Source organism: Cyrtonyx montezumae, unplaced genomic scaffold (assembly GCF_038088225.1).
Source record: "Cyrtonyx montezumae isolate F1298 unplaced genomic scaffold, pur_monq_1.0 scaffold_4, whole genome shotgun sequence".
In the NCBI taxonomy this organism is placed as follows: Eukaryota; Metazoa; Chordata; class Aves; order Galliformes; family Odontophoridae; genus Cyrtonyx; species Cyrtonyx montezumae.
The window spans coordinates 27,523,743-27,550,517 of NW_027072045.1; the positions used below are offsets into that span (position 1 = coordinate 27,523,743).

General features: G+C 37.0%; 1 protein-coding gene across 3 annotated transcripts in view; it reads left to right on the forward strand.

Moving 5' to 3' along the window:
- Window positions 1-26,775, forward strand: part of VCL (vinculin) — a 54,374-nt gene that overhangs the window by 20,054 nt on the left and 7,545 nt on the right. For all 3 annotated transcript variants that reach the window (XM_065746497.1, XM_065746499.1, XM_065746500.1), the window contains exons 3-18: window positions 3,400-3,550; window positions 5,451-5,559; window positions 7,989-8,111; window positions 9,563-9,723; window positions 15,137-15,227; window positions 16,399-16,546; window positions 16,942-17,095; window positions 18,029-18,204; window positions 19,303-19,493; window positions 19,877-20,076; window positions 20,688-20,816; window positions 21,719-21,868; window positions 22,440-22,548; window positions 23,512-23,814; window positions 24,393-24,517; window positions 24,835-25,020. In XM_065746497.1, the coding sequence (XP_065602569.1) occupies window positions 3,400-3,550; window positions 5,451-5,559; window positions 7,989-8,111; window positions 9,563-9,723; window positions 15,137-15,227; window positions 16,399-16,546; window positions 16,942-17,095; window positions 18,029-18,204; window positions 19,303-19,493; window positions 19,877-20,076; window positions 20,688-20,816; window positions 21,719-21,868; window positions 22,440-22,548; window positions 23,512-23,814; window positions 24,393-24,517; window positions 24,835-25,020 (2,506 nt within the window). The remainder of the gene's footprint in view (window positions 1-3,399; window positions 3,551-5,450; window positions 5,560-7,988; window positions 8,112-9,562; window positions 9,724-15,136; window positions 15,228-16,398; window positions 16,547-16,941; window positions 17,096-18,028; window positions 18,205-19,302; window positions 19,494-19,876; window positions 20,077-20,687; window positions 20,817-21,718; window positions 21,869-22,439; window positions 22,549-23,511; window positions 23,815-24,392; window positions 24,518-24,834; window positions 25,021-26,775) is intronic.

Consider the following 26,775-nt stretch of genomic DNA (forward strand, 5'->3'; position numbering starts at 1 on the left):
ATCTCAGTTGTCTTAGTCCTGAGGGAGTATGAGTAATGAGTAATGCCTGTAATTTTTATCAGGTGTTTTGCAGTGTGTTTATATTGTGAAAATTTCAATGTAAAGAAGGTAAAAGCTGCAATCACAAGATGAATAGTCTAACACCTGATTGGCCATAATAAAAAAATTGTCTGCCTTTAACTTGCACATTCAGACTCAGTATATAAATTGAGCAGTAATTCTATACCAACATGGTTTTTGTGTCTAAGTTGGAGTCAAGTTGCTGGTCTACTGTAAAAGAATGTAATGCTAATCTAATTACAAAAGTAAATCTGAACTGTGAGTTATCTGAATTGTAGTGAGCTTACTTGCTGTGACTTGATTCATTAGAAATTGAAACGAGCCTTATTCAAACATCAAAGGCATTGTTAGTCATTTCAGCAGTCATCTTCATTGCTGTGCAAAAACCTAAAGAAAAACCTAACAAAAACAACCAAGGTAGTTCAACGCTAGCTGATTTTTTTTTTTTTACTCAAGTATTACAAAGATAATATCAAGGATGAAGCTGATTAACCACTGAAAATAGTGTGGTTGGAAGTAGCACCACCTGTGTCAGTCATTTCCATGCAGAATTTGGCTGGTGCTAACATAGTTATAATTGTCAAAAAGAAATATACTTATCACAACTCTTTTTTTAAATGAAACTGTTATTATACAGGGATTAGATTGGTTTGGCTAGAAAGCTGAGAAGAAAATGCATGTGTCCTTACCTGTTTGACATGTGTTAATGCTAAATCTTCTGTAACTGGGACATAAATAGAAAGAAAACAATTGAGTAGCGTGTTTTCCTGTTCTTAATGGAGAAACAGTTTTAGAAAAGCTAAACACTTTTTCACATAGATATTTGAGTTGCTTATTTAAAGGGAATTAGCTGACCTAAATATGTAAACCTGACACGCACAATTAGTCTTTACTTATGTTGAAGTCTTCAGTGCAGGTTATGCTGCAGGTGTATGTGTGCCGTAGTTGAACTTTCAGTGTGTTGAGTAGAGCAAACACAGTGAGATTATAGGGATGATTTATCTAAAGGTAGAGGTGAATTACTGAAAGATCATATTATGGGCTTGCATTATTCCAGCTATTCAGTTGACTCTGTCCTCTCACAGGCTTGTTCTTTGACACAGTTCAGTAAATGTGTTTCCCAGTGAAGAGATGTTCTGCCTATTGTGACTATTTGTTCATGTGAGCAGTTAATGTAAAATATTTGATTTGCTGAAGCTTGTTGCAGTGGAAGTCCTTACAAAAAAGGACTTTGTCCATGTTTTTGCTTTTATTTAGTTTTAACCTAAACACTCTAAGCAGTACTTTGTAACATTAAAAAGAAAGGTTTTTTTAACTGAAGCTGGTCATTCAGTTTTTTTTATAGAAAAGCTGTGCCAAAAGTGGTGTTCTCAGTATTATCAAGATAAATACAAAATACTACTCAAAATGAAGCAGGGCAAAAAGATGTTTTCACAGTGTATTTTAGCAACTGAGCTTTTGTGAAAAACATGAATGGATTTTAATGGCTCTTGAAAGTGTGCAGACATTCTCACCCATATGAAAACAGTTACACGGTTGTGATGTGTGCATCTGAAACTAAGCATCAAAACCTCTTGCTCAGTGAACTTAACCTATAAATGAGGGGTTGTCTAATGTTGAGTAAAACTTTGTTTATATATGTAGCAGTTACTCAGTGAATTTCTTTTACATTTAAAATTTTTATTTATAAGCCAACTTCTTTAATATTAAAAATGGATTAAAGTATTTCTGCTGTACTAGTGTTTAATTTACATAGTATTACAGCATGTGTGGGCTCTTCTATAATCTAGTATTCTAAGGCTTTCTGGCATTGTTAAACCTTCAGCTCTGATGTTTGAGCATTGCTGTTCCTGTTTGTAAACTAGACATTTCTATTGTCAGGTTCTGAATGTAACAAAGAATAGGTGATGTTATGTCAACTTGCAGAAGTCATTAGCATTAATTAGTCTCTGCATTTTAAAAGTTAATTAAACTTAAAATATTCTTTTTGTAAAGTTCATATGTAATTATGTATACATCTAGAGTTTTCTATGCGCCTGCTGTATAGTACTTGAGGTGTGGGTTTTGCACATAAAATAGGAAATCATGAAATTGCCAAGGTACAGTGTCTTAGCAGTGCTTTGAAGAACTTCTTGGCTGAATGTTCACCAGAGCAAGGAACTTCTATTGAAAGTTTTGCAGTATGGTTGGCTTTTGTGAGGAATGAGCAGCTCATTGCAATGGATGTTTAGACTTATGGGGGGAAAAAAATTCCAAGTAAATGGTTTGCTTCCTTCTCTTTTTTCCAGTCTTCTGTGCCCTGCCATGAAGGCTCTGCAAGTATCAGGGGGCATCTGTTAAAAAAAAAAAAAATCTCAGCTTTTTTGTACATGGTGTATGCTCCTGAAATCTTCCAAAAGCGTTGATTGGAAAGGTTATTCAAAATAGGCATTGTACAAGTAATACTCAAGATTTCCTTGTGAAGGTTCCACTCTTCAAAACTGTAAAAGAAATCTCTGAATCTTTAGGAACTTTATTTTTGTGCTAAGTATGGTGACTTCTGGGGATGATGCATGCTTACCTACTTTCTTCTTTTTCCCACAAATGGGAAAGCCAGCTTTGAGATAATTGTTAGTATTAAACAGATGATCATGAAATTGAATTGTAGGAAATGAAGTATTTCTGAGCTGGCTGAATAGGTTGTTTGTTTAATCCCTTTCTTGGCAGGTTTGAAAAGAATAAATTTGAGAAGTGTGGAAATGTAATTTAGTGCACTCAGTTGACTTTGATAATATGAGTAAGTACATGGAATAATAATGAGCAGACCATTCCCAATTTCTACCTTAGAGTTCTCCTGTGCTTTCCTACTCTGTCATGAGCTCCCACTACTTGATGTGCAGAGCAGATGTCTTGCTAAAGAACAGGTTATGGTAAGGTCAGTGGACCCAATTTGATCTGCTTAAGGGAGCCATCAAAACTTGACTTTCTGGAAAAATAAAAAAATCATGCTTTCTTGTAATGACTCTTATTACTAGTGTAGCCAGAATTGGAAACAACCATCAAGTTGTCATTTGCGTAGCAAGGAGTATTTGGTGGGGAGTGAGGGGACAGTGCAACTGATTTTTTTCCAGTAGCACTTAACTGAAAGTATGAGAAAAGTATGTGTCCGGGTGGGGAGTGGAAAATAGGCTCTGATAGGAATGGGAGTAAAGTTGAAAGGTAACTTCGCTGTTTTAAAAGGGTTTGTTGCTTTTAATGTTTGTTCATGTTGTGCTAATTGCTGGACAGAAACAAGTTTAGAAACAAATCCTTCAGCTTTTTTTATGAAGCGATCAGCAAGTTTTGTCTGAATTTCCACAGAGTAGAGAATGCCTGCACCAAGCTTGTTCGAGCAGCCCAGATGCTGCAAGCAGATCCTTATTCCGTGCCAGCTCGTGACTACCTAATTGATGGATCAAGAGGCATCCTTTCCGGAACATCAGACTTGCTTCTGACATTTGATGAAGCAGAGGTAGGAATCCCAACGTGAGTGACATAAGTACCTGCACAGCAATATTATTAATTAGAATATCTACCTAACCAAATGGGCTTGTGTAAACTGTTGAACAGTCAAATGTGGCTTTTATTGCCGTGATTGCCTTAGATGGATTTTGTGTTCTGCTTTGTCAGAAGGAGATTAGTCTTGATGGTCTGTTTTCATACTGTCATCTTTGTGTGACACAGTGTTTGTGTTACTTGGGGTTATTCCTCAAAAAGGCCAGATTCTGTCAACACTGCCTTAATTCTTCCTGGCTTTTTTCTATATTTCATTTGCTATACCCCTACCTGATATTTAAATTGTCTCTCTTCTCTGAAAAGCCCAACTTCAGTCTTTGTTTGACCCATTAGCTGTGGCGGTTTAATTGATTTTTTTGGGGTGGGGAAGATATTCCAAATTCAGATGTCTGACTGGTCAGTCAGGGGATGTTTTGATTGTTCTAGCAGTTGCTGCATTTGGCTATTGAGAAAGCACCTTAGAGCCACTTTTTGGCTGTTCATAGTGCCTCAGATGGAAAAAAGCCAGAAATGCAAGACAACTGGGGTGTTTTCTTTGTTAGAAAAGGTGTATACGTGTTGCTATTGAGTGTCTTCTAAGCTTTTCTTGTATTACAAGTCTTACTTATTCTTGTAATGCTTTCACTGGGAATATGGAGTTTTACGCTTACCTAAACAGCAAATATCACGCTGTTATGAGGAAATAAAGCTAACACTTAATTTGGAACTAACGTGAGCATTTTACCTTTGTAGCAATCTCTTAATCTGAGAAACTGTTAGCATACTGCTATTCTGATTGATCTACCCTGGTATTGTTCCAGTCAACTCATGGTTCATACTATCAGCATGTTTCTTTGAAACAAAAAGAATTTTTTGGAACTTCTCAGATTTCATATTTCAGTCCTTTTTAATAGACAATACAAATTGTTATAGGGTGTAATTTTAAGGACTCTAGTATCTTTTAATCTTTCATTCCAGTGTTTAGGAAATAAGCTGTTTTCTGTGGAGTTAAGGCTTCATTGGACTCTTGTCTCACAACTGTTTAAAGAAAAGTTTTAATCTAAAATGATCAACTTTTGTCTAGTTGAAAATTTAGGATGTTTGCATCCTGCTGTGCTTCAAGACACACTAACATTAGTACAAAACTGAAGTGAATTTTAGATTAATTGATGATCTATTTTAAGGGTTGAATGCTTCATTAGGTTATTCCAAATAAAATATTAAACCATTTTTCAATTCAAATTTTATGTGGTGGTGTCAGAAATTGTGGCTTGAAAAATAAGGGGGTGAAGTTAACTGACTTAAGAGAACTGTGTAATAAACATGACCAAAAAAAATAGTTACTGAGGCAGAAATCCAGAGGTAACTGAAGTACAGTTTTCATAGACAGATTTTTCTGAAAGGATTAAGATGTTGGATCTATCTTCCCTACCCAAGTGCTGATTAATGCTTTATACATATGTGAAGCTGTGTTGTGAATAACAACTCCTGTGAGTATTTAGTGTACTTTCTTTGTAGTTCTGCTTTTTCTTTTGCAGTTTCATCTATTAGAAATATTTTAAAAGAAAACTTAGAGTATGCCAGCATACGTACACTTCTTTATTTCTCAATTGTATTTTTTAGTTTTCTTGCTTAGTGAAAATATTAAAAGGAGTCTTTAACATTTCTGATTGGAGCAATGCTGATTAAATATGATTTTCTGTAAATACAACATTCTAAGAAATGAAATTGAGTAACTTAAGCAGTATTTCAGACACTTGTGATTGCCCGTACGTAGTATTAGTATTGGTATATTCTGTTCTGATTATAAGCTTGCATTTCTAATTCAAGTGTAACATTGCTTCATCAAATAAATGATGGAATGTTTCTTTTTTTAGGTCCGTAAAATCATCCGTGTCTGCAAAGGAATATTGGAATATCTGACTGTGGCAGAAGTAGTAGAGACTATGGAGGATTTGGTGACATATACAAAGAATCTAGGGCCAGGTTTGATATGCTACAGTCTATTATAAATATTCTAAGTGCAGTCTTTTACTTCATTGTCTTTTCCCTGCCCCTCACCTTGCTCACCTAACAGTGTTCAGATAATGATAAAGCAGTTGGCTTGAAAGTGTCTATTGGAAAGACTTTTGAACTAGAGCATGCCTGACTACTGTTTTGTGATTGACGTTCCTTAAGAATACAGGATGGTCAAGATGCTGGTAAATGGCATGTACTATACAGGCAGTATGTACTGTATTTTTTTGTACACTGCTAGGTGAATGTATTATGTATGATTACTAAGAATAAAACAAATTGAGAGGGTACTCACAGCTGCAGAGTTGGTTAAGATGCTAAAAGGTCTGTACTGCTTGAGATGGTTAGCTCTAGTTGGAATTTCTTAGTGGAAGCTGCATATCTTATGTTAACATCTTAATGATGTTGCTGAAATAGCTGTATATGGTATAATGCAAAAGCCCAGCTGTTGCCAGAAATCTTTTATTTTGTTATTTAGTGCTCCTTGACTGCTTGTTACTTCAGTGTGCTAATTCATACTCTTTCCATGGTGGAAATAAGTGAAGTGAGGTACTACTGAGTTGCTGTAGAGGAAACCTAGTATCAGTCTCTGTCATCTGGTTTTTCAAATGCTTTGGTTTCAGTTAGCATAAGATAGTACCTACTTTATGTAGTATACTTTTGATAAACTGTGTTGGAAATGTGGGAATGTGTTGCAGTGAAGTTGCACTAAACTCAAGAGTGCTTATCGAGATTTTATTTGCAGATATGAGATTCCATATGTAATATAAGAAAACCTAGGCCATAAATGAAATAGAATGCTAACAGGATTTTCACATCACAGAGCATGTTTGTTGCCCATTATGTACTTAAAGATTGCATGTTAAATAAAAATAGTGCATACTCCATTTTTTGATATTAAAAAATAACTTCAGGTTGCATATGAAGACAGTGTTCATTAAATTTCTTCTATGCTTCATGCTACATTACCTTTAACTAAAGTGACTTTTGCTCTTTTTTGAATAGGAGAAGATCAAGCAGAAAGGGTGGTCTTCTGGTTTTTTTTCTCTTTACTGTTCAATTTTGGCTTTTCTGTAGTCATTATCTTCCACGTATTTAAAATATTCCCTCAGCTTTTCATTTTTCTGTTTGGCTCAGTCACCTGAGACTTCTCACTGACTTTCTCTGACATAACTTCCTGTTATGGGTGTATGATGGAGATATTAGATAAGTTTTTTTTTTTTTTTAGCCAGAAGTGATCTTCTCTATTCCTGCTTTGAATAAATAGTTCATCTCTTGCTTCTGGCACGCTCTACAAACAATTTAGGAGAAGACCCTGAACTACGTGTTATTTTGCACAGTCTGTGCCCACATCTTTCTTTGCTAGTAGTCCTTATTTCTTTCAGTTTATCACCAAACATCTGCTCTTAACTGTCAATGTGAAAACTGTATAAATAACAAGATCACAGAATCACAGAATATGATAATGATAAGGGACTAGTCAAGCCTCTCCTGTCACAGGTAGGGCCTTGATCAACAAAGTGCTCAGAGATTTTAGACTGGGAGTAGAGTAGAGCCTATGACAACCTGTTCTGGTGATTTATGTCTTTTGTACACAGAAGTGGTTCCATGCAGCTTATCAGCTCTGTGCTCTCAGTGTGGAGGCTCTGTTACTTCTTAGTGTTGGTGTTAAGGCTCTTTTTAAACTTTGTTAAATGAAGATGTTTGAAATGCCAGTATGCAAAAAATTATTTCAGTAACAATGTGTAAACTGCCAGTTTTGTGTCCTCTGCTGAGTGAAAGGTGAGACTGTGACAGCACCAATTTAAATCAGCTCTCCTTTTTGCGGAACTCTGCCTGAAGTTTCTACTTATGTCATGTGGTAAACTTGGCCAGTTTTACCCCTTGAAAATGATTTACTCTAGACCCTTTGAGAAAACAAATTTTCCAGCAGAGCTGAAGTACAAAAAGGTATAATTTTTGAGCTGAGGTAGAACCCCAGGACCAAATATTTGAAGACAAAACAAGCAAATAAACAAAGAATGCTGATGTTTGCTTTTTCTGTCATCATCTCCTAATGCTTTGAATAAGTTCTAACAAAGAAAAAACCTTGCAAATTTGCTGTCAGGGGCCATGAGACGACTCAATGTCTTAAAATACCAACAAGAGAATGGTAAAATGAAATAACTAGTTTAAGTCAAGAATCAAGTCTTGCATTTTTCTTTGCATAGTAACTAGATTTTGAATCATAGACTTGACAGAAACATCTGGAATACAATTTAAATAATGAATCCTGATATTAAAATGTTTTAAGTGTAATTGTCAGTACCCATTACACTTTGTTATTGTTTAGAATGCTCGGTTGTTGCAAATTTAACTTAGTATTGCATTTCTGATTGTTCAATTTCTTTAATCTTTAGGAATGACAAAGATGGCAAAAATGATTGATGAGAGACAACAGGAATTAACTCATCAGGAACATAGGGTTATGCTGGTAAACTCCATGAATACTGTAAAGGAGCTATTGCCTGTACTTATTTCAGGTATTTCTTACTAAAATATTACTTTCAGTTGGTGTCTATTCTGAACTGGAATTCACTTGTGTGTGCATGAAAAAACACCAGCCTTGATACTGCTTCTGTACTGGTAGCAAATAACCCTTTTTTTTTTTTTTACATTTAATCTGTTTGTTTGATAAGCACTTCAACAGTTGTTTAGTCCATTTGCCTAACTGTTTGTACAAGATAAGAAGCATGGTCTAATGGAGAAGCTGAGTTGTAGCAGGGGAGAGGTGTAAATTTTGGAGCCTTTTCTATGGGCTGTTGTAGCATTCCTGGCTCCTTTGTACCATGTTCTTGTACAAGGACATAATATCCTGCTAGCATCACCATTTCCTTTTATGTGAAGGCACTGGCAGCTCTCTGTGCTGAGCCATGTATAGGCAGGCAGAAGAGATGTTTGCTTGTTAGGGCAGCCTGTGGAAGAGTAGTGAAATGTATGGATGTGTAATGTGGCCTAGACCTACCTTTGAACCATATTAGCTTCTTAAACAGGTTGAAGACAGTCATCTCCCTTTATCTTGCTATATTTTTCTTAACTTTATAACTGAATAGAATATTCTTCCACTCTATTTCTGTAGCTCTTTTTTGGCTCATTATGAAGTTGAAGGAAACAATGCAAATATAAACTGTTTTAGCAGTAATAATAGAAATTGGATGAACACAGTTTTGTCTGGATGAGGAAGCTTGTGCAGGCTGTTGCCAGGGTATCAAGGGATGGGAACTTGACTTCATTCCTGATTATAGTACTGAGTAGAAATACGTCATAAAACAGATCATACAAATGTACTGTGTTGCTTTCTCTTCACCTCTCCTGTGACACAAGCACTACATTGAATAACTTCGCAAGTATGCATAAGCTTGATTTCTGTCTCCATTCAGAAGTATTGGGGATAGCTGTTAAATTAGTGCTTAGGATGCTGTATATTTATCATCATAAAGGCTGATAAGTGATATGAATGGAGTGCTGCATTTGATACTTACCTGTGTATGAATCTATAGATAGAGTGTAGTGATCATGCTAAAAACAAACTAATGGCAAGTTATTAGTGAAATTCTGGTCGTAGTTTGTGGATTCTACTGCACTGAACAGACACAATCAGCTGCAGCAGCAAGGAGATAATGACACTGTGTGCAGGATGTGCTAGTAACTGAGCATGAACTCTTAATGCATATCAAAACCTGTGTCTTTGTCTGACAATGGTGTTAATTGCTGTTTACATGTATAGTTTGTTTCATTTCTGTAATCCATGTGGTAATGTTAACATTTTTTGTAATGCAGATGTAGACAATGCAGCTGACTGTAACTGCAACCTCTTTTTAGGCAGTCCTTACTAAATATATAATGTTTGCTTCAATGAAAGAGTATTCAGGGTTATCTCCAATACTGATTGTATTGTATGTGAAGGTTTTCCTGGTTTATGGTATTTCCACAGCTATGAAGATCTTTGTAACCACAAAAAACACTAAAAGCCAGGGAATAGAGGAGGCCTTGAAAAATCGCAATTTCACAGTAGAGAAAATGAGTGCTGAGATAAACGAAATAATTCGTGTATTACAACTCACTTCCTGGGATGAGGATGCTTGGGCCAGCAAGGTATGTTTCACATGCATGTTTGGATGTGGTAGGATAACTCTTGTAGACTTCAACAGTCTGAGATTCACAAGTGTTTAAGTATGTATGTCTGTCAGTTTTGCTGCACTTATGTAAGAAATGATATAATGTGATATGTTGAACAATGTCTTTGGATATGTTTGTCTTAATTTCAAAACTGGCTTTCTTTCCTTACAAGCTGGGTTAAAGGAGTGTGAAACTTGAAGTTGCTCTAGTGGTTACTGGAGCTGAATCTTCACATAGAAGGCTGAGTTTTGTTCAGTTTTTAGTCCTGATGCGGTTAAGTAATCGTGGAATATAGTACATTTCTCTTAAAGGATTTTTTGTTGTGAAGAGCAAACTTAAATCTTCATATTTGGCAGGTGTAAGTTAGGTACAAAAGATATTGTTCTGTACCTTTAAAATGGTCCTGTTGCTTGGCATCTGTAAGTGGGACTACCCGTGATTTTTTTTTCTTCCACTTCCTGCTTGAAAAGATAGACTACTGTTGTATCCTTTGTACAAAAGCTGGAGGTAAGAGGCTTCAGTTAATTTTTAGGGGTGCTTTTCTTGAACACCAGCACCCTCCAACTGCTGCCCATTTTTACCCTGACTATGGAGTTGAAATGCAAGTGCTTGCCTAGTGCAAAAAAGGTGCACAGATCTGAAGAGCCTTTCTGTGAAGCTGGAGAGTGGGCAGTATTGGGTCTTTACAACTCAGTGTTAAGCTGTATATAACCTACAGGACTCAGGCAGATACTGAAGATACTGAAACATGCAACAGATCCTAAAGCTGTTTGTGGAGAATGATACGAGTGTTATTGTGGGCTTACTGAAGAATACAGCTGCATAAATCAGATTACTACTCATTTATTTCAAGTTACTTTTTTTTAGCTAAATTGATTTTTTTTTTTAAGGGTTAGTGAAGTAATGGTAAAATTATTTAAAGGTATTGAAACCTGAAGCCAGGCTTATTAACAAATAAAATCTTTCAGAAAATCTAACCAGTGTAATCTAGGTATTAAAATCACCTAGGTCTGTACTGTTTGGCACTTGACCCTTAGTTTGCTTTTTGAGTTATTTTGTCACTATCACTTCTTTATTATGACTACTTTATGCATCTTTGTTTTTGTTCTTCTGTTTCTTACCCTTTTCTCACCTTTAGAAGGTAAGCTTTCTTACACACCCTACACCTCTACCTTGTACTAAAACAAAACAAGCATGTATGTGGGATTTTGTGCTGTGTGCAGACTGTGTGCTGTGCAACTTACTTGTGTGCCAGCTGTGACACTGTACTTATATACACATTGAGGTTTTAAATAACTCTTAATAGGCAAATGAGTAGAATTGGCTGTTACTAAGAAAATCGTAATGGCAAGCTGAACTGCATTGAAACTATCTTTCTGAATCTGATTAGAGCTACCCCATGATTTTAGAGCACATTCCTGTTGAATGCTTTTGTGTTAGTTTGTTACTAGTGTTTGCAGTTGCAAATAAAGGGTCCAGTCATGCAGGAGCAAGCTTGCTTGCATGTCCAGAAAGCTTTATTGAATCGGGGATTGTCCATTCCTCAGTATTTCTGCCGTAGCATCACTACAATTCTGATGGTTCACTTTCTTCAGGTCTAGGCTTTTCTTCAGCTTTTTTTAATGTATGTATTTAAATTTAGGTTTATTTTTGAATCCAAGCGTCCTTGTATTTTAGGAAGTGCAAATGCAGTTTCCAAATTTAACTAAAATTAAGCTTTCATAGCTTGTTTTTTTTTAAAAAACAAACAATGACTTGCAGAAAGTTAGCAAGCCAGTCTCATTCTTCCTCATGACATAAGATACGTTAAGTGAAGGATTTTATTAAGAGAATGTTTGGTGTGCTAGCAGTATCTACACATGGGAAACATTGATCAGTATTTGTTATGCATGCATATATAATACAGTGGAGTATAATCAAAGGATTATTTCACTTTTTGAGCTGGGAACTTTTTAAATTTGTTTTGGCTTTTGAATGAAGAGATGTTAACAATTTGGAACTGTTTTACTGGGCATTAACCAAACAGTTTTGACTGAAAAACAGTGGAGTGAAGGACTAGCTCACTGATAGCCCCATGCTACTGGCCTTGTACATCAGTGTATGTGTGTGTTTATCTATTGAGATGGAGAGTGAAATTGATTAATTTCTTCTTGAGATGACTGTTACATGCATTTCATGCCTGATGATTAAGGGAAAGATCTTCCCATCCTTTTCTGAAGCAGTATTTAAGATGCAACCTTTAATTTTTCCTGTGTAATAGATCCTAATGTTGATGTTAATTTGTTTTATTTGTTATTCTGTCTTGAACTGTTTACATGTAAGTGTATCTATGAAGACTCTGTGATATAGTGGACAAGGAATAAAGATATAGAGCTAGAACTGTAGGCTAAATTTACCATAAACTGCTTTGATTTTGCTACAGACTCTGAAGAGCATAGTGCTGTTACTGCATTGCAACAGCCTCAGCTTACGTAAAAATTGCATTTTTTTTAAATATTGTGCTGACTTGGAAGTTAGATACTGAGCAAGTGAAGATCTCTGACAATCTTAAAAAAAAAAAGGCAGGGTTTGTTTTTTTAATTCCATTCATAGTTCAAGTTTTTCCTCTTTTGCAGTGGTTTAGTTTTTTTATACTTTTTAAAAGAATCATGGACTAATATGCAGTTTGTATGCCTTCTATTTCCATAAGGAGTTAGAAGTTTGGAGGCTGAGAAGTGTCTAGCATTGTGTAGGGTTGAACCCTGGATGGTGACTAAGCTATCTGTTCTGCCAGAAGGCTGGCTTTGCCTTTTTTCTTCAACATTCCCTTCTTTGGTAATGAAATGCAGTTATCACTAGACTAGACCACTCAGAGGTTGTTTTATATTCAGCAAGGGATTGTGCAGGATTTATTGCACTTGTTTTAAAGCAGTGTCAATACCACCTGCTCCATGAATAATCTCAAAATTCTTAATAGTGGCAGAACTCATTTGGTTTAGGAGTGGATTTACAGAATGCCAGCTTGCTCTTTCCCTTCATACAGTGTTACTGTAGTTGTTTGACTTTGTTGACTTAAGTTGTTTAGCTCTTTTGAATGTATTAGTGCTGGTTTTCTTTATGGAGCTCTTATAGGGAATGGAGGAATGGTTTTATTTTTCTTTTTTTGCTGTCATGTAATTAGCCTGCAAAAAGTTCAAAGACAACTGTAGGAATTTTTTTCCTTATTTGTACAGATGTTCTGCTGGCAAGTCCCAAAACAGTAGTATCTCCAATGTATTTAACTGTTCAAGCATTCTAACAGTTCAAAGAGCCAGGAATGTTACTCACTTCCAGGCAGGAAGGCCTGGAGTAAATGCATCTCCTTTGTGATGTTTTTTCACTTTCTTGACTTGTAGCCAGGGTTGATGGATAAGGTCAGACATTCCATGATTGCTACACTGCCAAATATCTGATACCATACACAATCATGGCAGAAACAAAAGTGGAATTATTATGTGTGCAGTACCAATAAACTTGGTTAAGAATTCTAATTTCCTATTTAAAAGTTACTCATCTCTTTGCAATGGGAACTCCTTGTTGGGCTAAAGCTGAGAGGGATTCCCTTCCTTGGCAGCTTTAGCTATGAAGTTGAGAAATCTGTGCTTTACAAGCAGCCTGCCTGGAACGCTTTGCAACTGCTGTACTGAGACTTAAATAGATCTTTCCTTTAAATAGGAAAGGGGCATGATATTGTTGCAAATGCTAACTTCAGTGAAGATTTGCCCAGGATGGCAATATTCATATTGCAGAATGATTTAATTCTGTGGCCTTTGTGTGATAGGACAAATGAATGCTGTTATTGTTTGGGTAATGCTAGCAGTTACAAAATGGTGAATGCAGAAGCTGAAGTGCTTTTAGTGTTTTATTGCCTGGTAAGAGATTCAGATTCAGAGCCTTCTTTTTCATTTTGTTGTAGCTGTGGTTCTGTAGATGACACAAAAGCCTGTTTTAGTTAAAAGAGGAGAACAGATCTTTGCCCTTCCTATTCATCCAGCACTTTTCTCAGCCATTCCACACCTATCGTCTCATGAGCACACTAAGCAACATCTGTCACCTTATTAAAAATTCAGTTAATCCTTTTGTTTCAAATTATTTATGGGTGGACAGGGCTCCAGTAGGCTATTCATTCCAAGCTGAAGTTACTCCAGCTCATAAAACAACAGAACTGTAATACTTCTCATCACAGTTGGTAAAGCTTTTTTCACATGCATTTCATAGTGTTTAATTTATTATATGCTTATTTACTTAGCTCTTGTCATACGGTTCTCATGCTATAGAGAGGATGACTTTGAGGTTGTGTCCCTTCCCAGCCCTAGTTGAGTGTCCTGTCCTTTAGGTCTTGACCTAAGCTCTGAGGCCTGGTTTCAAGATTGAAGAACCAGTCTTCCAGATGGAAAAAAAGGGTAGTTTAATTCAGCTAACAGCACAGGGCAGGGCTACTTTTCATCATCTGTATACTAATAATGGGATGTTATATGCATGTGAAATTATTTCCATTAGATGTGTGGTAAAAAGCTATTTTGGCTTTCCCCCAACTTGTTACTTAAAGTACTTGTTACTCCAGTAATATATGTAGTGTTGAATAGAACAGAACAGTTCAGTTGGAAGGGGCCTGCTCTGTTAATTGTATTTCCATTTGTGTAGGGCAGAAAATTTGTGATCTCTAGTGGAGGGATGAAACATGAACAATTAAGAGTATGCAATGAAATGAGAACTGAATAGTTTTTGCTACTCAAGCTGAAGGTGTGCTGAATAATAGCACCATGGCAGTCAAAGAAACAGTTTCTCTAATGTTCCTGGAAGAAATGTTCTGAGTTTAGAACAGTCGTGGATGAGCACAAGTGTTTCAATTCTCTGCAGACAGTGAACTCCCTATTTGAGAATTCTAGGAATGAACTAGCAGTTGAACTTTATGCAGACAGCAGTTATTTTTCTTGAAACAACAGAACAGGTGAGAAATGCAGATGTGCAGTCTTCTGCACAGAAGTTGCAAAACTCACTGGCTGATTTCTATTTTTAAAATGTCGACTGAAATTTCATGTGATGTAGATTGAGGAGAGAAATTGTACTAACTCTAAGATACATGCTTATTAGAGGGCTGACTTGAGAAAGTAAAACACTACTTAATAAAGAAACAACAATCACTGAATCTGCATGCTTATTTCTTGCATTTTGAGTGAAATGAAAATGTTTGTCTTACTTGGAAAGAGGTGACCATGACCTGCTAGTTTGAAAATGGGTTTGAGCTGCTTACATGGATGTGTTTCTGTAAGTAGGCTGTGCTTTATACAACTGCTGTCTGCTTTCATTAAGTTGGCTATTTATGCTTTGAGCTTCTGAAAATCATTATGGTGGTTTCTTTTTTGCAAAGGACACTGAAGCCATGAAAAGAGCTTTAGCCCTAATAGATTCAAAGATGAACCAGGCAAAAGGTTGGCTGAGAGATCCCAATGCACCTCCAGGTAATAATAATAAAAACAAACAAAAAAGCCACAGTTTTGTTTTTTTTAAAGGTGTGAATAATTAAGTTGGTTGATGCAAACTTTCCTACAGATATCAATAGCCTATACATATAGAATCATTTTGAAGCAGCCTATAGACTTCTCTATACACTGAAAATGAGACAAATTGTATTTAATGATCTGGCAATCTTTCTCCTGTTTTACATTGTCTAAATATACTCTGTGTAATGGATATAGTGTTTCTTTGCATTTGGCTTGTAAAGTCAAGACCACATAACTGCATTGAACAGTACTGAACTGCAGTAGTTGCTAATCCTTTTCCTCCTTCTGTATTTTCATATTTGTATAACTTTAGATTTATCTGATAATAATTGAAGTAGTATTCTTCCAGTTATAACAGAAAATGCTTAGCAGAAAAGGTGCTGTTGTGTAAAGACAGTCACCTTGATTTATGTACAGTGCTTTGCCTTAGTGTGCATCTTTAAAGTGAGTAAAAGCAGGTGGAAGCCTGTTTCATTTGGACTTTGAAAGGCCTTATTTGAAATTCTTCTGTAACTGAAGCCAAAATAATACCAAGTTGAATGTGGACTATTGTTATCTGTGGAGCTGCTGCTTACACTTCTGATCTTGTTCTCTTTGCACACGTTGCCTGAAGCGTGAGTAGTTTCAGAGGCTTTAGTCACTTATGATGAGAATTCAATCAAACATTAAGCGTTCAGTAGCTAGAGACTAATGCAAAAGTAAAGTTCTAAAACTTCAAGTCATTTTACTCAAAGCGTTACTCCAAATTAACTGCACAATGTTTTTGTCATCTGAATGTTCTCATGGCAGGACTCCTGAGCCAATTCCAGTACGATAACGTAATTGAGGAACTGGAGGTGCCAGTACCCATAACACAGGAGGGTGGAATTGAAGGTGGATTACAAGGAGAGGGATGTTATTCTTGTATTTCACTGCCACAATCTAGTCCGATTTGCAACTGGCCTAAGTTAGGGCTTTGTTAATCTTGCCTTATTGATCTTTCCACTCTCAGCCTGAATGCATTATAGTTTTTAGGAGTTTCTACTTAGAGAAATTAAGCTATGATAACAGAACTTTTAAATTACTCGAAACAGATGGTATATAGAGGAATGTGTGGTCAGTTGGTAAAATATCAAACTGTGCCTTTCAGGGGATGCTGGTGAGCAGGCAATAAGGCAGATCCTTGATGAAGCTGGAAAAGCAGGAGAATTGTGTGCAGGCAAAGAACGCAGAGAGATTCTGGGAACATGCAAAACTTTGGGCCAGATGACTGATCAACTTGCTGATCTCCGAGCTAGGTACATCTATTACTTGTAATGGACAGTTTTCCACTTCTATAAGAACAGCTATTCTAAACTCACGTTGTTGCACTTGTTGGGCTGTTTCATAATGTGTAGGAAAGGAAAGCTCTTTGTGCTAAATGATTTTCTTTTTTCTGCTGCTCTCCAGTGTAGTAAATACTCAAGCTGGTGTGTACTAGTGTCAGCTCACTTTTGTTGAGGTGCTCACTGTCTCCCTGCCCCTAAAAAGGGGAAGGGGAAAAAAAAAAGGTAAAGAACCTATGTAGGAAACCTAGAAAGCTATTAATTATGATCCATTAGGGAAACAAGTATTGCTCATAACTTGTTTTTGCTTCTTCATTAGAGAAGGGCTTTGCTCAAATCTGAGTTGAATTTGTGATGCTCTTTGGCAGAGGACAGGGTGCTACACCGATGGCGATGCAGAAGGCACAGCAGGTGTCACAAGGCCTGGATTTGCTCACAGCAAAAGTGGAAAATGCAGCACGGAAATTGGAGGCCATGACAAACTCTAAGCAAGCTATTGCAAAGAAGATTGATGCTGCTCAGGTACCGTTGATGATTAAGTAAATCATGTTACATGTTACACTGAACTTCTGCAGGTGTATCTAAGAATGAGTTACAGTTCTTATTCCTTGTATTTTCTTGTTAAATATTTATTTTCAGTCAGGAAAATGTGGAATTCATGACTATAGAGCATGCTATAGAGTTTAGTTAGAGCTCTGGTTTTTCAAAGATTGTTTAGCATTGCTAAAAACTTGAGTGTTATGAATTCAAAATGAGGAAGTGTCTTAAGACAAACTGAGCTTATAAAAGGAAAGAAATAAGAGCTTCAGGCTGCAAGGTAAGTGGGCTCTGTTTTGGAAGTGGGGTTCAGGATATGTAACCTTGTTCATAACTACAGCAAAGCTCTGCTAATGAAATATTGTTTTTTGTTGCTTTTTCATTTCTCTAATGCTTAACCTTCAGTGTGGTCGGTCTGTAATGATGGCTACTATAAATTAAGTCTAATACCATATAAATAAGTTAATGTAGTTAGGCAATATATATTAGTATGGTATGTGTATATATGTATATATCTTACCAGATGAGAAGCCTGGCAATGTAACTTTTTGGTCAGGGCTCTGAAAGGAATGTGTTAAATTGTGCTCAAACAGCGTCTGTTATTTTTCATGGGAGCTCTCAGAGATTGAGTCATTAAAACAGCTAGTTAAACTTATTTCTGAAACTATTGTTGGCAAATGTTCAGGTAACAAGGTATGGACAACTTCGGGGTGGTTTTCATTTAGTTTGTCATCTTGTTCAAAAGAGAATATTTACATGACAATAGAACTTCAAGGTATGTAATCTCTAGAAATTGCTTTTGGGAAGAATTGCCTCTTAAATCAAGCTCTGCAAGCTGTACTGATTTCTTTTGGTTTAATAGTTATGAATATTAAAAAATATACTGTCTTCACTCACCTACAACTTCTTCCTATTAAGAATTGGCTTGCAGATCCTAATGGCGGAAGTGAAGGAGAAGAACATATTCGAGGAATTATGTCTGAAGCAAGGAAAGTTGCAGAATTATGTGAGGAGCCCAAGGAAAGAGATGATATCCTTCGCTCTTTGGGGGAGATCTCTGCCCTGACAGCTAAGTTGTCAGATCTGCGAAGACAGTATGTATTAATATATTTGCATTACTTTAATTTGCAGTTCGAAGTTGTGAAATAACTAATCAGAATACTAATGGTTAATTTTGGAACTCATCTTCCTCCAAGAACTGTGAATAGACAAGTTATCCTTATCAGCTTTTTAATGAAAAGGGAATACAAATAACTTCACTTCTTGGGTGGAAAAATTTAACATGCTTTTACAAATTTTATCTGCAAAATATAATATCATTTTTAATGCTTCATATTAACTTCTGTGCTAAAGCCTGATTTGTGTGATATCTCTCCAAATGAGATTAACTAGAGTTGTATATCTATAAAACTTTTTTGAATGCCTATGAAATATTTTTCAGGCAATTGCCTTGGCAGTATCAAAGCACTTGAAAAGAATGGCATAATGTGAAAATTAAGCTTGTTTATAGAGACAAATATCACTGTTTTTTGCTCAGCAAGTTACTATCTGATAGGGTGGATTACCATGCATTTCAGTCTTGAGTCAAGTATTATCATGTTTACAGTTAACAGCTTATATAAAAGATAAATGTGAGAAAATCCTGCATGTTGGGGTTCAGTGCTCAGCTGTACATATTTCTTTATCAGTTTTGTGAAACGTTTGCTTGAGAATTGAAGTGAGAAACAGTCATTATAAAAATTGTGGTCTTTAGTAGCCAGTGGCAGTATGGAGAGAAATACTTTTTCTTCAGAAGTTACTGGTCAGACTTTTCTTGATGTTTAGGTGCTGTAGGTTCTAATGCATTATTTTCTGATTTACAAATAGCCTTATGTCTGCTGCTTAATTTTGTACTTGCTACCTGCATAGATTATTACAGGTGTTCATGGTTATGGGAAATCAAAGTCATCAGTGCCAATATACCTTCCTTTGCTTCAGTGCTGCATTGAGCAAAAGTAATATCCAGGTCCTACAGCAGAGAAATGGAGTAGGAATTTATGGATGACAGACATTATTTCTTCTGAGCTTCAAGTCTCAAGTTTGACCTTATGGAAAAGATGAAGTGCCATTAATTGTCACCCTTTTCCTACTGAATTTAATTTGAGGTTAGCTGTAAATTACTTCTGAGTGACTTTTTTCCTTTAAATCTTCAGTGGGAAAGGTGACTCTCCTGAGGCCCGTGCGTTGGCTAAGCAGATAGCTACATCACTTCAGAATTTACAGTCCAAAACAAACAAGGCTGTAGCAAATACTAGGCCAGTTAAAGCAGCTGTCCATTTGGAGGGCAAGATTGAACAAGCTCAAAGGTGGATAGACAATCCTACAGTTGATGATCGGGGAGTAGGTAAGTGTTTCTGCATGTTCTTCTGCTCCATCACAATTTTTGAGGTAACTTAAAAAATAAATTAGGACCCTAACTACTGTTTCTGAGATGAAGATGATGAGTACAATCTTTGTTGGTGACATAGTTCATGGCTGGTGGTTTGTAGCTGATCTTGGGGCCTCAGTTCTTGTTATAGACCAAATAAATTGGTGAGGGTTGAATTTCTTTTAGAGTTTTGAACTACCAATGCTTACTGAGAAGCTGCAGATCCTTCTCAGCACCTGGATGCGTGTTCTTAACCCAGAAATTCTGGAGTATCGTTTAGTTTGTGTTACATTTGAGATCGGCTTTCAGGTTTTTGTTTCTTGTGTACATTTTTGCCTCATGTCTTTTTTCCACTGCAGGCCAGGCAGCAATTCGGGGTTTGGTTGCAGAAGGTCGTCGTTTAGCCAATGTTATGATGGGACCTTATCGTCAGGACCTGCTTGCCAAATGTGACCGTGTGGACCAGCTGGCTGCTCAGCTCGCTGACCTTGCAGCAAGAGGGGAGGGAGAGTCTCCTCAGGCTAGGGCAATTGCTGCTCAGCTTCAGGATTCCCTGAAGGTAAAAATCTCATCTTGTGCAGTGAAGCACACGTATGTGGAAGTATTTGCACTGCTCTGATACAGAGCTTGTAGGTATGTGAGGAGCAGAAAAACACGCGTGTTTATCTGGGAGACCCAGAGCAATCTTTTATACAAAAGCCTTGATATTATGCCATAGGGTTTATCATAGAAATCATAAGTTTGCTCAGATTGGAAAAGGCCTTCAAGAGTATCAAATCCATCCACAACCTAACCAGTACTAACCTAGCATGATTCCAAATGAACAATTTAGAAGTTAAAAGTGAAGGAAAGTTTTTCTTTCAATGCAGATGGCTTGGTAGTGTTGCAAACCTGAGGGGTGGAGTCTCAAACAACCCCATTCATAGCTGCTTATCCTCCTTCACTGAGAAGAGTGTATGCTTTTACATTTTGGATGCTGTAAATAGCAATTTATTGAACATGCTTCTAAGGTTGCCTTATCTTTATGACTTCCAGTGTAACCTGCTTTTTTTTCCTGTTTTGTTTGTCAAGAGAATATGCTGTAGGATTGTAACCATTATGAACTTAATGTTTGTGTGTAACATGTAAAAAACAACAAAAAAACCCAACAATTTGTCTTTTATTTTTAAGGATCTGAAAGCACGGATGCAAGAAGCAATGACCCAGGAAGTGTCTGATGTTTTTAGTGACACTACAACTCCTATTAAGTTGTTAGCAGTAGCAGCCACTGCTCCTTCCGATACTCCCAATAGAGAAGAGGCAAGTACTTGATAGTGTTTTCTCCTTGTGAAACTTGAGTTAGTAACTTGTTTTAGGAATCACTGTTTTGAGAAACAAACTGGTTTTGAATTAGTATTTTGAAAAATGTCAGTATTTTTACAAACATGTAATACATGCTTAATTCTGACTGGGATGATTGCCATGCAAATGTTTCTGGTGTCTTGGAGGCTGACTTCCGTAAATGCTAGAAAACACTCCCTCTGATGTTCATACTATGTTACTTTGAGCATGCTAAATATTTGTTCACCAGAATTACTGACAGCAGTTCCTGGATTGTGCATCTCTACATTAGATAAGCTGATTAGAAGTCCTAATTTATGACAGTATTGATCAACGTACATAGTCTTGTAGTTCAAGGCTGCTGACTGCATGTGAAGTATCTAGAGCTTTATGCTTGCCAACTCTGTTTGGTTAGTTTGTTTAAACATGATAAAATGATCCCAATGCCTTCAGGAACTTAAATTTACAGCAGGATAGTTTGTGTTCTTGAATAACTAGAAGCCTTTGAAAAGGGGATGTTTCTAGCATTGTGAAGCCTCAATTTTTAGAGCAAGAACCCGTATTTTTTCAAACTCTGTTATTTACAGATTAGACTCTGTAAGCTAAAATGGCTTCAGCTCAGTGGTTGTTAAAGCAAAAGTCTGGAATTAGCTTTGAAATAGAACCTATGCTATAAAATATGATAGTAGCCTACGGGGACCAAGTGAGTTTGTCAAGAAAGAAGTTCACTAATGTGAGGATGAAAGGAAGTTTCAAACCCTTTGTGTTATGTCCTGTTGCATCCTGTTGGGACTTGTGTCAAGTTTGAAGGTCTTGTATTTGAGACTTCAGAAATATTCTGAAGTAAGTCGTCTGTAACACATTTCTTTTCTGACAACCAGGTGTTTGAAGAAAGAGCAGCAAATTTTGAAAACCATGCTGCTAGACTGGGTGCAACAGCAGAAAAAGCAGCTGCAGTTGGGACTGCTAATAAAACTACAGTGGAAGGCATTCAGGCAACAGTGAAATCAGCAAGGGAGCTTACCCCGCAGGTTTGCTTTCTTACTCTTAAAATTCTGGTATAAAGGTTGGAAAGGACTTGTGTGGGACATTCCATATGCTTCTACTATCAGAGTAAGGTCTTAATGTCAGCAGGGAACATAGTGCTGATGTTGGAAAAGGGAAGTGGCAAATACTTGTGCATATCCTACCAGGTAGGACAAGGTGATTACGTGCTATGTCTTAGTCTTCCATCTCTGGGCAGAGATGTTAGTAACTTGAGACAGTTACTGTGAGGCTTAATAAAAGAAGTAGAAGTGCTTCTTAAATAACTTCACTTTGAGTTAAACTTTTAGGTCTTGTGTATTAGTGAGTCTGTCTTAAGTGTATTCAGTGTTGTCAAGAACCATTTGTAAATGATATAACCTTTTTGGTGTATAAGCAAGTAATTGGGAGAAGTAGTATTTGTATCAAATTTCAGAAGCACTGTAAATCTTTAAGCAGATTGATAACTGGAGTTACAAGTGAGCTATTCCTTCAGTACTAAAACAGAAGCATTTTCAGGGATGTATGATGTCTTTTCAATAGTGATATTTTGTAATTAAGAATGCATTCTATTGGCAGGTAGTATCAGCTGCTCGAATCCTCCTAAGAAATCCTGGAAATCAAGCTGCTTATGAGCACTTTGAGACAATGAAAAACCAATGGATTGATAATGTGGAAAAGATGACAGGTAAAAGTAGGCTTTCTTGTTAAAGATGACTTGTACTTACCTACCTGGTATGGTTTTTCATCCTTTCTGTTGAAGACATGCATGGAAATAATCAGTGAAAAAAAATAATGCATTGAGAAGTGGGCTCTCTGACTCCAGAAATGTGAATGTGGAACGTGCTTACAGTATAAATAGCTTGCTTCATAGATGTTGATTTTGAAAAGTGGGGTGAGTCAAGTTGGGCTTAAGATCTTTGCTAGGAAAAACAGGTTACCTTCTGTGCTTCTAGCAGCAACAGATTGCCATAGCAAACTGAGGATTTTCTTACTGCATGATCTTGGTATGCTGGCTGAGGACAGATGATTGAGGGGCAGGGGAGGAAAGCATGTTCAAAGTTATTGTATCTTGATGAAAGGAGTTAATAAAGGAAAGCTCTTAGTCTCCTGCTTCTTTCTGAGGCAGGTTTCAGTCCTGAAATGTAGATCCTTGCATTGCATTTTTATTAACAAAATACTTGGTCCTGTATGCTGTCTCCTTGTCATCTGTAATTCTGGAAGTTTAAAATCTTACTGCTTTATCATTATGTCTCACCCTCAAGTTAAAGCACCAGGTAAATCTTTCCTTTTGTGTGAACAGAAGTACAAAATTGTTGAATATATGAGAAGAGGTTTAGAAGCAAGGTAATGCTACTGTGTATACTATGGAAGTCAGTCCATCAAAGCAACATTCTGTGATAGATGAGCAGGAGTTTAGGGTGTCATTAGTGGGAGCAAGCCTGACTACAGTTACAGTGCTAGAGGTATCGTATAATTAGAAGTGCAACTGCAGCTACATGTTTGATCAGATTTTTTTCATGGCCTCTTCTGTTCTTCCCCACCCCTCATTTTGGAAATGGTTACTTTTCTGGTTGTAAGCAGTGTCAGGAATGCCAAATATTTCTTTCCAGATTTGAAATTGGAATATTAATGTTAACTAATGTTGTAGGGCTAGTGGATGAAGCCATCGATACCAAGTCTCTGTTGGATGCATCAGAAGAGGCTATCAAGAAAGATCTTGATAAATGTAAAGTTGCAATGGCCAATATGCAACCTCAGATGCTGGTAGCTGGAGCCACTAGCATCGCCAGGCGAGCAAACCGCATCCTCCTCGTGGCAAAACGGGAAGTAGAAAACTCAGAAGACCCTAAATTCCGGGAGGCTGTTAAAGCAGCTTCTGATGAGCTAAGCAAAACTATATCACCAATGGTAATGGATGCTAAAGCTGTGGCAGGAAATATCTCTGATCCTGGTAAGGATTCAGTCAGCTCATTTCAGATGTATTTTTTTTACTGGTGAATGATGTGTAGTAGTGCTTGTTTTGTCTTGTACAGCTGTGTATCTCCTATTATGGAAGTTCTGTATGCTTAAATTCCAGACTGGTGAGATCAGCATTACACCATTAACTGCTGGATCCTGCTCTTTCTAAATGCAATCAAAGACCTCTGCCATATTCAAGGGGGAAGGATTCAGGATTCAGTGTTCTAGCTGATTACATGATTTCATGATCCTTGTCAGAAACAAGTACATCTCACTGTTATCAGTATACATGTACTTGAATCAGTACATATAAGGAAAATATTACATAATAAAGTTGATAGGGGAATTACTTTGGCTATTGATAGCTACTGTTAATCAGCCAAAGCTTCATTTTATGTATTTTATAAATATGATACTGATATTACAAACATGAAAAATCAAGCATAGACATCTTAGTAGTTTAAAAACTGTTAATTTCTTAGATGTACCTTATAGAAATGTTTTTTGGCTAGTGTTGCAGCTCTTAATACTACAGAGTGATGTTAATCTGGGAATGGGATTTTTATTTAGGTTTGCAGAAGAGTTTCTTAGATTCTGGATACAGGATTCTGGGAGCTGTGGCCAAAGTCAGAGAAGCCTTCCAGCCTCAGGAACCAGATTTTCCTCCTCCTCCTCCTGACCTTGAGCAGCTTCATGTAAGTGCCACAAAATCTGCAGTACTCCGTTGTCACTGATGAAGTGTGGACTGCATGATGATGTTTCTTGAGGAGATTTTTATTTCTTAGAAATAAAACACATCAACTGGACAGCCACATGTGTAGCCAAAAGTCTAAAAACCCAACTAATCTGAAGTTTGAAAGAGATAGTAGAACATGGTGTTTTCTTAGACAGAGAGCACTTGAACAACTGGAAAGAAGTTTGAGCTTATGCCATCTTGTGTTGCCTTGACCTCATCCAGTGCTTAATCTTTGCACTCTTTCATTGCACTGAACAATGTTTCTACCTTCCATAGCTGACTGATGAGCTTGCTCCTCCAAAACCACCGCTTCCAGAAGGTGAGGTTCCCCCACCCAGACCACCACCCCCTGAAGAAAAGGATGAGGAGTTCCCAGAGCAGAAAGCAGGAGAAGCAATTAATCAGCCCATGATGATGGCTGCTAGGCAGTTACATGATGAGGCTCGGAAATGGTCTAGCAAGGTAAGAAATTTACATGTGTATCCTGTGCAAAAAATATTTCTTTTGGATCAGTTTGTTAGTTTGGTCCAATGTCAACTGCCTCAACATAGGGTATAGTCTTAATAGACCAAATAGTCATGGCAGCAGGAGAAGGAATTGGAAACCCTCACATATTCAGAGTGAACTAGGTGCAACAGACCTAATACTTGTGAGTCACAGGATGATAGAGTGCTTATTATCATACCTCTGAACGTAAATGTTAAGCTGCTGGTGATCCTTAGTGCTGCTATTGCTAGACAGTCAATGGTGTTTGTGCCTTCCTAGGTTAACAAGCTGATTGCTTTAGCTACCTTCAGGAAATCTGTGTGAGTTCTGCAGCCACCAGCTACAGAAATCGTGAGATGGTTTGTTACCAGCTGCAAGTTACTGTACAATGAATCTGGTGCACTTTAGATCAGAAAAGGGGCTGTATATAGACAGCTTGGTTGCCTCTTTTTTTAATCACATGCACCGTCAAGGCCAAAATCCTTAATGTTCTTAACTTTTAAGAGCCATGACAAAGCAGTCTAAAGTCTCTTTATCATTCCTATAAATGCAAGCTGTATTTTTCCTCTAGCAGCTTTCTGCAGACATAACTTTATGGTCAAAATTTTGCTTTTAAGACCTCTAATTCTTTCTTCCACCCATCTGCATGGTGAATGGGAAAGTAATCCTTGATTTCTATGGAATCAGCATCAAACTGAATGTGCATATAGAACATAATGTTCTGAAAATGTAGGTAGAGTAGAAATCCCATGGAATTGTTTGAGCTTTTTCTTTAAAATTAAATGCTTTTACTTTGCCTGTACTATGTACTAATGGCTATACCACATTTTTACATTATTAAGAGGTTAGACCGTAACATACTGGTGGTCTCAGAAGGTAGATATGAGTCTGAATATAATTATGGCTTTCTAAGTGTTCTGAAGTTACAATACCCAAGTGGGTAACATAATAATATATATAGTAAGGTTAAAAAAAAAGCATAAAAAAAACCCAGCACTTGTTATATGCTAAACTGCATGTATATACATGCTACAGGATGCAGAAATTAAATAGTGCATCTATTAAAATATATAAATATTAAAAACAAGGCAGCAGACTGAAAAGCTTGTTGATTGTGGAAGAGCTCTGAGCTTAGTGCCTTTGTATTATGAAACTTTTTGTTGCTGCTACCAGTAAGGTAGCCTAACGTTTGTCCTTCTAATACCCTATGTCCTTATTGTTAAAAGGAACACTTAAAGTTATTTGGCTGCTTTGGGGAAGGTGGTAGAGACACACTCCTATTGACACTATTTGTCAATAACAAGTTGGCACATGCAGTCCAACTTCTTAAATATTTTCACAAGTAGTTATGAGGGGCCAGAGGTTGCAATTTTAAGAACATATTTATAGTTTAGGCTGCTTTCTTCTTGGGTAGAAGAGGGATTGATGGACCCTGCTGCTAAGGAATATAGATTCTTCTTGGGAAGACAGAAACACAGTGTTTTGTCTCATGCTAAATAGCAGAAGACTGTCAGCTGCCTTCTGCTTTATGTGAGCTCACTGATGCTTCAGGCTTATGGAGGACAAGTAGGTAATCTTCAATAGCAACTGCTAGCACTCTTCGTTCCTGTAAGATGTGCGGTTCATTTCGTCTTCACTTCTCAAAAGCTCCTTTTCACAGGGGGAATTACAGGCTGCTGTGTACTCCATCTCTCATAGAGCACAAACTAATCATCATCTATTGCTTTAGAT